Source organism: Anthonomus grandis, chromosome 2, assembly GCF_022605725.1.
Source record: "Anthonomus grandis grandis chromosome 2, icAntGran1.3, whole genome shotgun sequence".
NCBI lineage: Eukaryota > Metazoa > Arthropoda > Insecta > Coleoptera > Curculionidae > Anthonomus > Anthonomus grandis.
The window spans coordinates 22,269,924-22,286,895 of record NC_065547.1 but is presented as its reverse complement, the minus strand read 5'-3'; the positions used below and the strand labels follow the sequence as shown (position 1 = coordinate 22,286,895).

Sequence of the window (16,972 nt, the reverse complement as noted above, 5' to 3'; positions counted from 1 at the left end):
GCAAGGAAGTATTTTGAGTTCCCTTTGGTTTTTTTTTTCATTTATAATCATCATCATTTTATTTATAATCATCTGTAGGCTGACGATACGCAGTTAATTTTCTCCTTTGATCCCTCTGATCTTAAATATGCTAACGATTGTTTAAGTGACGACTTAAAATGTTGATGTATGACCAATCCATAAGGCATTGTTTACGGCTAAATCCGAAAAAGTATGTTATGCTATGTTATTGATTAAAGACATTAATACCAAACCTTCTTAATAGCATTTTTTTTGTACGTCAATAATAAAACAATTTTATTTCAAAACATGAGTAAGAATCTTGGTGTATACATGGATACTGACTTGAAATTTTCTCTCAATGTAACAAAAAATAATAGGGCGCCTCCCCAGGTGCAAATAGCAAATTTCTCATTGATAGCAAATCAGTCTGTTCCACGGATTCTGGACGGGGACATAATTGGCAACATCAAAAAAGGTATCCAATTACTGGATGCTGCACATTGGAACTTACAATGCGCGATCATTGCTTTCTAAATAACATTTGGCTGAAATATTTTTATATCGTCGGTGTCTGTGAAGTTAGAAGAAACGGACAATAGTTATTAAAGTTAAAGCCAAAGCCGTACCTTTTACTATACAATAGAGGAAGACGGTTTCATAGCCCTTACTCGATTTCTTATCCTAGCCATTTAAGAAAATATTTACTAGAGTCATTCATAAAATTATTAGATTAAATACATTATATAGTCTCAAAATCATCCAAGTATATGCACTAACTAGTACAAACACACCAATAAGGAAATAGATCCCTTTTATGTCACCCAACGGGGGAGGATTTCACAATCTCGTGTGGTGACTTTAATACTAAAGTGGATCTAAAAACTGCTGTTTTTGAGACCTCCTCTGGATGATTTGGTTGGTTGATTTGAGAAAGTTCTAAGATCTCTGCTACATATATGAACGGAGGTGAACTTTAAAAAAACCCACACGATCTGACAAATAATTAGATCGACTTTATAGTAATCAGGAAGGTATCAGTACTAAATAAATTTACAACTGGCAGTGACCATCATGTGGTAAGAGCAAAAGTCCATCTTAGTTTAAAAAAGGAGCGACACAAAATGGTAAGACGTAAGATAAAAATCTTCCGTTTGCATCCGCCGATTGATATTTATAAATGCATTTACGACGTAGTACTTTGGTATATATCCTCAAAAACTAGACACTTAATGGAATCATCAAAAGATACACCACTTTTCTACTGTCAAATGAAAAGCTTTGATTTTTTTCTGTTCGGCCTGAAGAAGGCCTAATATAGACGAAAACGTTGGCAATAAAAAGAAAAAAAATTAAACGGCTTAGATTTTACTTCATCTCGCATCCAACTAAACCCTTAAAACTCAAAGCATCTAAGCTGGCTCACTAAAATAACAAATTAAAATAAAATTTAATGAATTTAAAACTTTGTTCATCGCTGTGGCTTGAAGATTGGCAGAGCTAAAATTCAAATGGTAGAAATAGTGATTGATCAGTGCGTGCTTCCAGTAATGATATATGGCTCAAAAAAGAAATTCATACACTTTGTGTCTATTTTTTTTAGATAATAAAAGTTTTGATTTTGATTGTGACAATTTCGTGCTGTAACTCTTGCTAACAGATGGATTGGACGAAGAGGACTGATTGAGTGGCCATCAAGGTCACCGGACATAACCCCACGACATTTTTTTCTTATGGAGCTATTTGACGTCAAAAGTTTATGTGAATCGACCGAATAATGTTGATGTATTAAAGCAAAGAATTCGGCAAAAAATTATACTAATCTCTCCGCAAGTGATTGAAAATGGGCAACTGGAAGCTATTAACCGACTTCAAAAATGCGTTGAAGTAAATAGACAACAAATTACACATCAGTTGCACATTTTATTGTATAAATTTTTATTTTTTAATGTCCTATGTTTCATTAGTCTATTTGAGAAGTCTTGTGGCGTTAACTTTACAATGTTACTATTTTGCCAAGAGTTTGCGGACGGTAGCTCAGAATTATTGGAGGCTTGGGATTGTTCGAAGGTTCACTTATGACTGGCTATTAAAAAATCTAAACTTGATTATAACTATTAAATAAGAGGGCGCCACTTAGTTTTTTTATAAATGTAAGAAAACTAAGAAAAAGACTTGGTATATAGGTTTCAATTATCAATTAAATGACCCTGGATAAAGTAGATTTAAAGAGGCAAAAAAAATACCTCAACAATACAACCAAATTATATTTACATCAAAGATAAGTATACACCTCATGTTCTAATTTGTTAAATGTTAATAATTTATTATGAATTAAAATATGAATAATGTTGATGTGGTTAAAATAAGTTTGACAAAAGTAACATTTAAATTATGATTTGACTACTAGGTAGATTTCAGCACTTGAAAAATAAATTGCAATTATTAAAGTTTTTAGTAAATATTTGTATTACGCAGGGGAAAGTTCATGAACCTTTTTACCTAAGGCATATCAGCCTTAACCGAGCTATATCTACTTAACCACCAAAAAAGGTACTGAAAAATACTGAACAAAAAATAACTAAAATTATAGATAAGAAACTGACATATTAAATTATGATATTGATTAAATATTTGTAGCAATAAATTGGAATTAAAAGTATATTAATAAAATTGTAAATAAGTGAGACAAATCTATGGTTATTAGTATTTAAATAAATGGAATAAACTGGCCTGTGTATTCCTCCAAAAAATGAACGGCTAGCCTTCAAAACCGAGGCTGTGCATGTATGCCATTTGTAGCTTAGCTATCCGGACTGGGAATATCTAATACTAGCTCTAGTTCTGGCTCCAACTCCACCGCTTTCAGCAATTTCCCGGGGAAATCAAAATCCTGCAGCCATCAACAATTGAAGAAGAATAAAGAGGAAAACGGAAAAGTAAAACCTTAAAACAAAGGTTGCCATTGTATTCACTGTCGATAAAAATGAATGGCGTTCAAAATGTGACACACTAACCTTGCTAAGTTTCATTATCTATCCATCAAAATCTTGGGCATCCTGCACCAGAATTATGAAATAAACAGTTCCCTAAAGGAACAAGATTAAGGACTATAAATTATAAACCATATTGGCCACTTCCTGCTTCACAAATTTCGGAAATAAAAAACTGGCCTTTTATGTGCGCTTCTACCTGCGACACGGGAACAAGTCCTCGAAAAATAGATGCAGTACCGACTAAATAATTAACGACCCCACCTCTCGCCTGAGCTGTCCATGTCAGCCAATCAGAGAAAACATTAATTAAGACTAATCAAAAGAGTGACGGACCGTCAACAGAAAGCATGAATAATTAAACCAGGAGAGTGATGCGTTACAGTAGTAATGTGTCATTGACAGTGTGAATTTAAAGAAATATCGATAAAAGAAGTTGACTGAAATTATTAATATAATTATTGAAATTAATAAAATATCAATGGAGCGTTAGTGAACATAAGAAACAGAAAAATAAAACGCTACAGTCTCATGTTTCATTAGTCAATTTGAGCAATTCGTAGAATTGCAAAATGTAATGATATACAAATTGTTTAATTTAAAAAAATTAATGTTGACGCCATAGTTTCTACTTGAGGTACACTGTATAGAAAATTTTGGTTAAAAAAACGCGCACGTGACAATGCTAATCCAAGTGTCTGCAAAATAAAAGAATTTAAAAAAAAACTGAGCTTTAAATGAATTTGTTTCTTATCGTGAATGCACTGTATTAGCTACACGAAATTAATATACATTCTTAATTTGATCAGTTTGTTATAGTATTTGTAATAAATTATTTAAAATGAAATCAGACCCCAACAGCTCACTGTTATTTCTAAAATATTGTTAACAGTGTTTCGCTACTAAAAAGGTTATAAAATATCACTTTCTGAGTAGCTATTATTAATGTTATTGTGCTTATTATTTATTATTCTATTAAACAACAAGAAGTTATAATAGCATTCATAATACTGTAGATTTAAATTTTATATGTTTTCAATAATCTATATAATTATGGTACAACAATCTTACCTTGGAAAGGGTGAAGGAATATGCCTCCTAACATAGGGAGAAGGAGTATGTTGTAACAAGGTGCCTCCAATGTGAAGTTTACCTACCATAGTCAACCCAGAATAAAGAGTAACATTTCCACTATGTTCTAGAATGGCCATCATATGCAAGTGCTGAAATAAAAAAATAATGATGAAAGTAATAAAAAGGGGCTCATCCCACAAATTATTGTTTACTTACGGGTATATTAATGGCGTCCTTTGCACTAATACTATTCAACATTCCAAATGCAATAGAAGGTCCCGAAAAGTCCACTTTAACAACTGACAGCTGAAACTTTGATGGTAAAACATAGCAAAGATACCACTGTCCGATTAGATCTTCTGATAAAAAAACTGACGTCGCCGGACAACCAGTCACGGTATCTCTAAAATTTGTATGTTGTAAAATTCAAGTTTTTTTATTCAAGTATTCTAGTATTAGAACAGAAATAATTTTAACAATACGATATTTATGCCTTAAAAATGATACTATATAATTACACCTACGTTGTATAGAACCTGTATGTGTAAGAGGAAATAAAAAGAAAAAATCCAACAGGTTAAAATAAGGTCTAAATTAAAAATAATAAAATTATTATATATTTTAACAAAAATAAGTACGAAATAAAAAAATAAAAGTCAAGCGAAATAATCACAAATGATACCTAAATACGCATAAACCTACCTAACAATAATTTCAGATGCATTCAGAAATAACTAAAAGAACAATAAACTGTCTAGCAATATAACTATAGCTGTCTTAGCGAATATAACTATGGCTTTTGAACATTTTGTAGTTTTAAACCATTGTATAAATATTTTGTAGTTCATTAATGTTTATGGGTTGTAAATTATAGACTTTAAGGCCCACATCTATCAAAAATCTTTGATTGCCATCCTTTTTATAGGAAAGAAGAACTAAGTTTTGATTCGACAATTATCTAGTAAGATATATTATAATAATTGTAAATTCTTGTTTTTATAAAAAAAGAAAAACAAATTATAGAATTACAATATTCGAACATTAAGTAATCGGCCTATTTTAGGTTTTTGCCAACTTTGATATTTGATAGTATCGACTTTATGAATACTTCTGACTTGAAGCCCTGACACTGGTAATTGCAGGGAATCGTATTTTGGTCTGTTGGCATCTGTTTAGGAAAATGCAATGTACTTGGCTTTATCTACATTTAATGTTAATTTTTTATGATCCTACCGGTTTTTGACCGGTCTTTGATGTCAAGCGCCACTCTGCTTTTGTTCTGACAGTTTGCTATGTAATTTAAAGATGTATGTAAATTCATTTTATTGTGAAGAAATAGTTCATACTTGCAGTGGAGTCGTAGATTAAGGTAAAATGAAAATCCTGCAGTCTTCCTCCACTCATTTATTAAATATTCAGTTTTTTAAAATATCCGACATGTTTCGGACATAGTGGTGTTCATCATCAGGGAATACTAAAAGGAAATAGTTCTGAGCAAAAAACAAAAGGAAAACAGACACAGAAAAAAATACCAATTTTAAACCTTTGTAAGTGTAGCTTATATTATTTTTTTGTTATTTTCTTAAACTGCAAAACATTCTCACAACACTTGCTTACATACAGTTGCGTGCAAAAAGATCCGGCCAAAGATAAATTTATGATTAAAAAAATATGATATTATGATACAAAAAAATTCAAATTAAAAATTTGCTCTTATAATCGTAAAGTACCTTTATTAACTTAAAAATAGAACAATCGAAAAATTACAATAAACTATATTTATAATCATTTTATAACAAAACCAATTTTCCGGCTACTCATAAATATCCGGTCAAATTAAATTTCGAACTTTAAATATATATATATAGATCTTTTTGCACGCAACTGTATGTTGGCAACATCATATCTTATTTACAAAAATCGTAATAACATTACTGTTTAATTTCCAAGATATTAAACACGACTTCAGACCAATTTGCACTTGTATCTACCCATTCCTATACTCAGTTTAAACAAAAAGTCTATAATCTTTGAAGGGCTTAGGATCTATAACCACCTCCCCCATGACATAAAAGAATTACATACCATCACTGGGCATATTAACAAGATTGCTGAGTGACAAACCCCATTACAGTCTGGATGAATTTTACATTGAGTCTTTATAGCTCTTCGTTTTGATTGTACTTTTTTTCAATTTTTTTTGGTTTTCCCCATGTTTTTACTGGCACATGTGACACTTGTATATTCATTTTTAATTGTTGTTGAATTTATCTTTGCTAATGCAAATTTACCTCTTAGCAGTTTAGAATTTAATGACTTATTTTATATGTTCTAAATGTTTTTGAATCTATTGTTATATTCTGCGTAGTACTTTATGATGTACCTAAACAGAGTCGCCGACTTAGGATGAGACTATGGCTCGTATTTTTTTTCGTGAAAAGTGAATTTAACAATATACAATAGAAAGAAGTGGATCCAGAACGGTACCTAAGTGGGATGTTCAAGTGGATTCTTTGACTCTCGGATAAACATTCACACAGTCTTTTCATCTAATTTGATGTATTCTATTTCCAGCTAGCTCTGAAAGACCCTCAGCACAGCATCTCTGACTCCATCGAGTTCAGGTACTTCCAGAATCTGTTTACGAGCCACAGTGTAGAAGGCCTTACCAATGCAAGATGCTGAAGCACTTTTTACTTCTGCCAAGTGAGACTTAACACAGTCATTAAGGTTAAATATAGCATTGCTACATTCAACCATTTGAAAACCATATTGGTTTTTATTTGAAATTAATTATTTAACCGAACAACCCGAAGATCTCTCTTTGAGATATTTCTCAAACAACTTTAACTGTATTTTGAATAAAGATTTGATTTATAATATGCACAAGAGGAAGTATTAGATATGAGCAGGGAAGCTATTATTTTCAAAAGATGCTATATGTAAGGTAAGTTCATTTTCGCTAACTGTCCTTAGATGTATTATATTGACAATTTTTTGTCTTACATTTATAAAGTAATAGTTGCAATAGTTTTCTATTTGCTTCATATTATTTTAAACAATATATTTTAAACTTTAGGTTATTATTGTTATTCTAAAATACTGATAATGTTACCATCAGATTTTAGTTTACTTGAAGCTTATAAATCATTTTAATATCATTCTTATTGTCATTGGCAATTTCGCTGTAGTATTTAGATTTTTCTTTTTTTATTATTCTTACATACACAAGTGACTTATTTTCTATATTTTTAATTATTTTAATTTTTATAGATATTTTACAGTTCTCATATACGGCACTAAAAATTTTGTAAAATAAATTCAATGCTCTCGTGGTTCTTTTTCTCTAACAGGAATCCAAAATTCTTTACTTATGAAGTCTAATTTTTTGTGGTCAAATTTTGAATGTTTTATTCACATTATCTATTAGATTGTTAAGATTTTTACTGTAAAATTGAAAAAGGATTCGGTTGTGGTCAATTTTGTTATTATTCATTACTGCTGAAATTAGAAATTGGGTTTTAAGTTGACATTACGTTGAATCTTTAACATACATATGGTCTATGCAGGACCTGGTATCAGCTGTGACAATGGAAAATATATTAATGCATGAATTAAAGCCTAGAAGCGAAAGAAAGGTGAAATAAGTATTTGAAGCAGGTAAGTCATAATATCTACATTCCGGAAAGAAAGTGTCGCAGGGTTCGGACTTCAAATATAACTGATTTTATTGCAGAAGAATTGCCGACGTTTCGGACTTTATTTAGACCAGCTTCGGGGCTGGAAATTACACGTTACAGTTTACAATTAAATAAGCAAATACTTTAGTACAGTCTTAATTTCTTATGTATACATCAAATTTTAAAAATTATAATTAAAAAAAAGGAGAAGAATGTATGTATTTCAAACCCGAATATGTATACTAAAGGATAGTGTTAAGATGTACATACCTACACCAACATTATAATATTAAAAAAAAAAAAATAACAACTTATAGAACAAACTAAAACAGCTCGTAAATATACCCAATGGCTACTGCTGTTGACATTCATCCAACTATGTCAATCGTGTCATACATTTAGCCTGTCCTCAAGAAAATTTACCTTACTATAAAAGCCACTATAAAAAAAGACAAATCTCCAGTTTTAATCAAATTTAAGTTAAAGTCACTTTTGAAATTGGTGTCACTATATGTTTAACATAGCAGTTAATATTACTATTATTAAAAAAAAAATTACAAAACAAGGTGGTGTTATTAAAATAGGAACTAAAGCCAGGAATAGCAAATGTCTCTGATAAAAAATTAATTCTTGTTTCACCAAGTATTAAAACGTCAGTATTTTGGACATCACAGATTTGTAAAAATTCAATATTTCATTAAAATGCTTTAGAAACTATATAAAATGAAATACACTAATAAAGAAATTTAAAGAATTAAGAAAAAAAATAAAAAAATAATTCAAGAAATTTAATTTAATTAATTTTTAAGAAATTTATTAAATTTAATATTTATCTAACCCTTAAGTGGTACACACTGTATAAATATTGAAATGAAATATTTCCAGAACTTTACTGCTGGTTGAAATCTTCGCAATCTTAAATTCATCTACCTCAATAAGATTTTCTGAGCGTTCAGATCAATTTCTGTTTCTAATATGTTAAGTACCTCAGCAATATCCATTACAAATATGATAGAAAATGTACATTATAAAAAAATATAATAAAAGTTTGTATCCAAACGTTTTGGATAGAACATTCTAAGGAAGAAAACCTTAGAACATTGAAAGGCTAGAATTAGTATTGTCGTGGAATTATGGGCAGTTTATTTGCTGACATCTCTGATGCAATGATGCCAAATGCTTAAGTAGAAATTGCAAAAAAATACATCATAATATCAAAATTTTTTACAGACACAAAACAATACTACTGTTTCCCTTTAATGAAATATGAAGCATTTTTTAAATAAAATATTCTATACTTTATAAGATATCTATGAAGAAGTCAATATTCAAAATTAAATGAATGTAGATAACGTATATTAGAAAATAGGGCAACAACATCGTAACGCCGCTCGATCGTATTGTTCATGCTACCCACACCAGGAATCTTAGCCATTGACGTCGACAAAAAATATTCACATCATAAATATTTATCCCAAAAAAACACACTTTATAATATCATAAAAAGTTGTCACTTATTTTGACCGGAGCAAAACAATATTATTTCTCTTCAATAAAATATGACGCTTTTTTGATAAAATATGATAAGATACTCTATAAAGAAGTAAACATTCAAAGTTAAATGAATGTAAATCAACAACAAGGCATCGCAACGCCGCTGGAGCGCATTGTTGATTCCACCGACACAAGTAATCTTTACCATTGACGTCGTCTAAAAATATTTACATGATAAATATTTATTATTAATAAATTATGCTTTAAATTATAAAAAATATTACCGTTTATGAACTCCTATGCGTTTTTTTGGTAATTCTGCAGTTTAGCGGCTTTTGTCAAAACTAACGAAAAATGGTCGGGTTTTTTGCAAAGTAGGTAGATTTCGATATATATTTTTCACTAACGTACTTTAATAGGGTAAAAGTACTTATCTAATAAAAAGCATTCTTATGGAAATTGAATATTATATATTTATTATAGATTTCTTAATAAGTTTTTATTATTCTACGTTTATGACGACGGTTGTCCCTTGATATGATGTTATGACACTATCGGTATTTACTTGTAAAAACATCGACTTAAATCGCCTTTTCTCATGGTGCGGCACAAATGACACAAGTTTTTACTATCGTAACAGTTCACAAAAATACTCAAATGAGACCCATTTCGTTTTTCAACGAATACCGATTGTAAACACAAAGCCTTCTGACAAGATGACGTTTCGCGCATCATTGAGTTTTTTCTTGCGGTGTTGACAATCCAAATTTTTTACAAACGGTTTTTTTCTTTCTTTTAATTTGAAAATGTTATACTTGCTCTTAGAATAGGTAATCTATTTCTACTTTTTACTTTTATTTCAAAGGGCAGCACAGATGAATTTCCTCTTTTGAAAATGTGTGCAAACAACAGAAAATTACTAAATATGTCTGTAAACAAAATTCCTTGCCCCTGAGCACATGTTGAACTTAAACAAAGTTGTTGTTTACTGATTCTAGCCTCTTAATGTTCTAATAAGATAACTTATGACCAGCATTTAAACTTAGTTGAATTTAGAATTTGCTGGTGTGCAATTGCAGCATTTTTTAAAAGTGTTTGGGCAGTTTTCAATCATATTCGAGCGCTCAACTGACTAAATAAATTTCAAGTGTACTGCCTTTCGATTCTGTTGGCAAAATATGACACGTTGATCCGCGTTTGGTTTGTTTATTTGCGTTTTGTCCTTAATTAGATATTGTATTTTTTTGTATAAGTTTAAAACTATTAAGCTTTAAACTCTTGCAAACGAAAATTGTTCTTTTCTAAATATTTCTTAACGTAAATATGTATTTAGGCGGTCAAAACGTTTTTACCAAAATATGTACTTTTAAAATCTTTATCTCAATTACTTTTCATAGAATCATCACACATGAAGGTACTTTGTTGTTAACTTTTATATACAGTGTGACCCATTTGTTTTCGGGGTAACCCTGATAAAAAGTTTATTTTTGGTGCGATTTTGCTCCGGTTTTTTTTAAATGTTAGGTCCAGAAAAACTGCATCATTATAAAAAAATTCTGCCATACAAATTCCAAGGCCTACTAATGTGAGTTTTTAAGGGCCAAATTTTAAGAAACCATGCTAGGCATTTTTTAGCAAAAAATTGTGCACACCACTGAATTCGGCATCTCCCAAAACGGCCTTATACCAAATTTTACCAAAAAATATTAAATAATAACAATTTTATGATAAAAAAAGAAATGCGCTTTCCTTCTAAATTGTCTCTAAAAATTATTGAAATATTGAATTGTCACATTTGACATCTAACTGTCAAAAGTGGTAATAGAATGTGTTTAGATAGTATTAGTAATCATGGAAAATTTAAATTTAAGAGAAAAAATTGAAATTGTTCGTCTTGTTGGTGGTAACACGCGTTCGATGAGAGAAGCTGCCAGAGAATTTAATATTAGGCATCTGATAGACCAGTAAGTCTAAGTACTGTGCAACGTGTTAATAAAATTTTCAATGAAGCAGGATCTGTTTCGAAAAATCTACTTAAAAATAGACGTCGGCCACGTCAATAAATTCGCCGTCCATTATGCGTGGGCTCAGAAGAAATGAAAATTACATTTTGGAATATTTTAACGGCAATCCTCAAAGTAGTGTCAGAACGGCTAGTTTGGTCCTTAACATCCCCAGAGAAAGTATAAGAAGATATTTGCAAAAAAATAACATAAAAGCATTTAAGCAAAAATTTTTGCACACCTGTGACCAGGCAAGAAGATTAGAGTTTTGCTATTGGCTTCAGGGAGAATATTTAAACAACAGAAACTTTCTAGATGAAATCCTTTCTAGCGATGAAGCCACCTTTACCACAAATGGCGTAGTCTCCAGTCAAAATTGCCGCCACTGGTCCGTGCAGAATCCAGAATGTATAATAAATGCAAGGAGACAGTATTCGCAAAAAATTAACGTTTGGTGTGGAATACTAAGCGACAAAATTATTGGCCCTTTTTTCTTTGAATTTTTGAATTTTCTTGAGAATGAATTTTCGAACGCATAAGAAGATTTACCCTTAAGATATCACCTTAATTTGAAGTTTCAATTAGATGGTTGTCCTGTCCATAATGCTCGTTTAGTAAGAGACTGGTTAAATCAACATTTTGAAAACTGTTGGATAGGACGAAACAGTCCTTTTGTTGAGTGGCCACCGAGATCCCCTGACTTAACGCCACTCGATTTTGTTCTCTGGGGCTTACTTAAAGAAAAAGTGTACAAATCAAGACCTCAAAATTTAGAAGATCTATAAGTCAGAATAATCCAGGTTTGTTCAGAAATTACTCCAGAGCAAGTCCGTAAAGTTATTTTAAATGTAGGCAAAAGGAATGTAAAATACATAGAAAACAATGGTGGATTAGTAGAAATTTCAAAAATTTAGAAGCAGTTAATTTTTAATTTTTTTGTTTGGTGTTTTTATTTTATTTGTATTTATTTTTGTTAGTTTATTGTTTGTTTTTATTTGTATTTAGTTTGGAATTGTTGTTTACTTGTATTATCTTTGTTCAATTTGTTTTTTTCATGGCTATCTACACATTTTTAAATGTAAATAAATGCATAATTTCCCCTTTTATTTTTTGTTATAAAATTGTTATTACTTATAAGGCCGTTTTGGGGGATGCCGAATCCAGTGGTGTGCACAATTTTTTGCTAAAAAAATGCTTAGCATGGTTTCTTAAAAGTTGGCCCTTAAAAACTGACATTAGTAGACCTTGGAATTTGCATGGCAGATTTTTTTTTTGTTATAATGATGCAGTTTTTCTTGACCTAACATTTAAAAAAAACCCGAGCAAAATCGCACCAAAAATAAACTTTTTATCAGGGTGACCCGAAAACAAATAGGTCACACTGTATATTTTTAAATTCTAATCGCCCGGTATATAAATCTGATAAAATAAGGTACTTTTCAGTAGTTTAAGCACAAGCAGGAGTTTGTATGAAGAATCAATTTTTTTCGTAAATCTATATCTATAATCGAATCTTTATTATAAATAAATTATCCAAAGGCTGATCTATTTATGTTTAAGTTACTGTATTATTACTATAGTTAAGAAGTTTAGGATTAAATGCTGTTTATTTTTCCAAAATTGTCGCTTATTGTCCTGGTTGGCATAAACTTGAACTTAAAATACCTAGGGGATATTGCAATGGTAGAAAAGTGTTGGGCATGTTCAACGACTTAAAATTAATAAAACACTAGGCACTTACTGCACAGAAGACGTATCAGTCCAGACATACTCCAAACAAATTTTCGGGTTAGTCATCAGATGAGACATCGTTTTAGAACAATTAAAAAATGAATTTGCCATGCTTGCTTTTTCTGATGCAATATTTTTTCCTAAAGTATCTTTCTTCAGTGAGCGCGAAATCCATGGGCTGTCTGTAGTTGCTGGTGACTGACAGCGACTGAAAAAAAAATCATGTGTTTAAATTACATTTAAATTACGAAAATTAAAAATTTGTCATACAAATTAAAATGATATACTTAAAATACTGACTTACCTTATGGATGCCATAGAACTAAAAGATCTAGATTTGCAAGGATTTAATTGCTTGTCCACTGGGTTTTGTCCTTTTGCGGTAATCGGACGCGGAGTTGCAAGTTGCCCGCTTGTCATCAAGTTGTCCCACATGGACAAACGACTTTTAAGCTAACGTATAAGTAAACAAATTGTAATAATAGACCAAACCAGAAAATAGTATTGAAATTCTTTACATTGATAACTCGTATTTTATAACCTTTATGTTTTAAGTCTTTGGTATTGAGAAAAATAAATCTTTTAATAGTTTGAAGTAAGATTAACCAGAAGCTATATTAAAGAAAAACTAAATGCTTAAATTTTAACTTCTTAGATTTTACACTACAGGGTGGTAAATTTGAAAGAAAAAAACGATAAATCCATAGCGTTTTTCCTATACACAATTTGAATTTTTATATTCGCCATTGGCCTTCATGCGGGTATTGAACTGAATAGTCTTTTTAAAAGAAAAGGGTACGCCACTGGTTTTTCTTGTAATAAACAATATTTTTGTATTATTTATTTCTTTTAGAGCCTACCTTGTCTGTGAGTCGTTTTTTGCTCAATGCACGGTTTTCAGAAAAAAAAATAAAAACTATAATAATTGTTTATATTATTACTATTTTTTTCCTTTTTGGACGGAGCTGGAAATTTGAAATTTAAGAATGAAAAATTTTCGGTTCTCCATTCTTTTCTTGAAATAATATATTTTTGAATGATATGGCCACCTTGAACATCCATACAAGCGACACATAGACATACAGGACTTTTAGGTATTCCATTTAAAAAATGCATTTTTCACAATGTATCTAGCGGTAAAATCACTAATTTTAACCAATCATGTATAATGTAGAACAAATTTTTATAGTGAAGACTAATGTACAGGGTGGCCAAATAAGAATGCGAGGTACTGTATCTGGGAAACTATAATGACCTGGAAAATATTTTCAAGTTTCTAAAATGGCCGCTAGGGGGCGCAACTGCAATCTTGAATCTAGAAAACTGATGTTTCTGTAAATTTTGCTGAATTAACCTAACAAAAAAATAGCTGATTATTAAAGTAGAGACTAATCCGAACCTTTTTTATTTGAATAGTTTTGCTGTATCTCTAAAAATAAAGTGGTGGGGGGTGTTCAAAAGTTGGCTTAAAACACACCCTTAATACTAAAAACGCCTTAGCCGATTTTATCAAACTTGGGCTAGTTGAAAAGAGCTATTATTAAGCTACGAATATTATTATATTTCATGTTTTTTTAGTTTTACATCTCGCCGCTAGAGGGCTTTTTTCGGCTTTCTGACACAAATGACTAATTTTCTCAAAAAACTTAAATGCGTTGATGTGATTTTTTTTCATAGAAAAATAGCTAAATGATGTCTAAATAATCTTGCGAAAACCGCAACTCGATATCTTGTTCCTAACCTAAAATATAGGCCAAAGAATATTTTATACCCTTAAATTTTAATTTTTTTATACTAATTATTTTGAAATTTTTTAAAATTCACTACTTTTGAAAACAAAATTTACCATTTTTGAAAATATTACCTAATATCACTAAAAGGTAAGTATTAATAATGCTTATATCAAAAATCAGACCTATTTTATGTTATATGTATATTCACTATGGATATAATACGAAAAAAATAATTATTAGAAAGCAGGCCATGGAATGCAACAAAACAAATGTCTACTCAAATTATAAACATTCCTCGAATTGTCAATAGTAAGTTGTCAAAAGTTTTACGTTACTTGAGCATTTTTTGTTTTTGCAAAATGCGTTTTACGAACGATGAAGCTGTTGATATGCTTGCGGTTTATTTTGAATGTCTTCAAAATGCTGCAGTAGCAAAAAGAGTTTATGCTGCTCGATATCCAAATCGAAGTCCTTGCGATATTAGATTTTTTCCCCGATTAGTGGCGAACTTACAAGCCAATGGTAGTTTTCGGCCTAGGTTTCAACGGCCAAGAATTAGAAGAAATGTGGACAATATTAACAGCGTACTGGGATATATTGAAGGAAATCCTCATGTTAGCACAAGAGCATTATCCCTTGAATTAGGCATATCAAGAACAACGATTCAAAATATTTTGAAGGACAATAGGTAAATTCTAATAGCCATCGCCATATATGGATTTATTTAAGTTCAGCTTTTTTTTAAATATATTTATAGAATGCACCCATATCATGTTAATTTACATCAGGCATTGGAAGAAGCAGACTTTGACCGTAGGTTGGACTATTGCCATTGGATATTAGGCATGATACGCGAGGACAGAGATTTTTTATTTAAAATTCTTTGGACCGATGAAGCCACATTTAATAGTGACGGTAGAGTCAACCTGCATAACATGCATTATTGGTCTGCAGAAAATCCGCATTGGTTGCGTGAAGTTCAGCACCAAGGCCGCTGGAGTTTAAATGTGTGGTGTGGTATACTTGGAGGCAACATTATTGGACCATATTTTTTTGAGCAATCTCTAAATGGCAATGTTTTTTTCGACTTTTTGGTAAATCAATTACCGTTGTTGCTGGAAGATGTGCCACTGGAAGTCCGGCAAAATTTGTTTTTGCAGTTGGATGGTTGTCCAGCACATTTTGCTAGGAATGTGCGAGAGCATATTAATAACATTTTTCAACAGCGGTGGATTGGAAGAGGAAGCCTGTTTCCATGGCCTCCGCGATCCCCAGACTTAACCTGTCTTGATTTCTATTTATGGGGGCGGTTAAAGGACATTGTATTTAAGACTCAGCCTACGACTAGAGAAGATATGAAAAACCGCATTCGTAATGCAATACATACCATACCGAGAGCCGAAATTGAAGCTGCAGTTCTATCTACCCATGAGAGGCTTCAGCAATGCATAGAGCGTGATGGTCAGCATTTCGAGCATTTACGGGGGCATTAAAACCCTTTCTTTCTAAAATCGGTCCTTTATAGGGCCACAACTTACATTATAAAAGAAATGATAAGATGCGGTTTCCGCAAGCATATTTAGGCGTCATTAAGCTATTTTTTTGTATAAAAAAATTTATACCATTGCATTTAAGTTTTTTGATAAAATTAGTCATTTGTGTCAGAAAGCCGAAAAAAGCTCTCTAGCGGCGAGATGTAAAACTAAAAAAACATGAAATATAATAATATTCGTAGCTTAATAATAGCTCTCTTCAACTAGCCCAAGTTTGATAAATCGGCTAAGGCGTTTTTAGTATACAGGGTGTGTTTTAAGCCAACTTTTGAACACCCCCCACCACTTTATTTTTAGAGATACAGCAAAACTATACAAATAAAAAAGGTTCGGATTAGTCTCTACTTTAATAATCAGCTATTTTTTTGTTAGGTTAATTCAGCAAAACTTACAGAAACATCAGTTTTCTAGATTCAAGATTGCAGTTGCGCCCCCTAGCGGCCATTTTGGAAACTTGAAAATATTTTCCAGGTCATTCTCTTGGCCATTTTAGTAATAAATTTTTTTATCGCAAGCTTCTACGATGAATAGTTTCCCAGATACAGTACCTCGCATTCTTATTTGGCCACCCTGTACAATACTTCCGTAAATTACGCTCATAATTTCAATTTTCTGCGCGTTCCAGTGGCGTAGTAATAAAAATTTATTTGGAGCTATGTTTTGATCAAGAAATAAAGAAAATAATTAATTTCTCGAAAACCACTAAAAATA

At 31.2% G+C, this 16,972-nt stretch overlaps 1 protein-coding gene across 1 annotated transcript in view; it reads right to left on the bottom strand.

The window, feature by feature from the left end:
• Positions 1-16,972, bottom strand: part of LOC126750148 (anaphase-promoting complex subunit 1) — an 83,517-nt gene that overhangs the window by 48,572 nt on the left and 17,973 nt on the right. Inside the window, exons 8-11 of the mRNA XM_050459665.1 lie at positions 13,280-13,428; positions 12,986-13,183; positions 4,284-4,470; positions 4,065-4,216 (exon numbers count right to left, since the gene is read on the bottom strand). Coding sequence (XP_050315622.1) covers positions 4,065-4,216; positions 4,284-4,470; positions 12,986-13,183; positions 13,280-13,428 — 686 coding nt within the window. The remainder of the gene's footprint in view (positions 1-4,064; positions 4,217-4,283; positions 4,471-12,985; positions 13,184-13,279; positions 13,429-16,972) is intronic.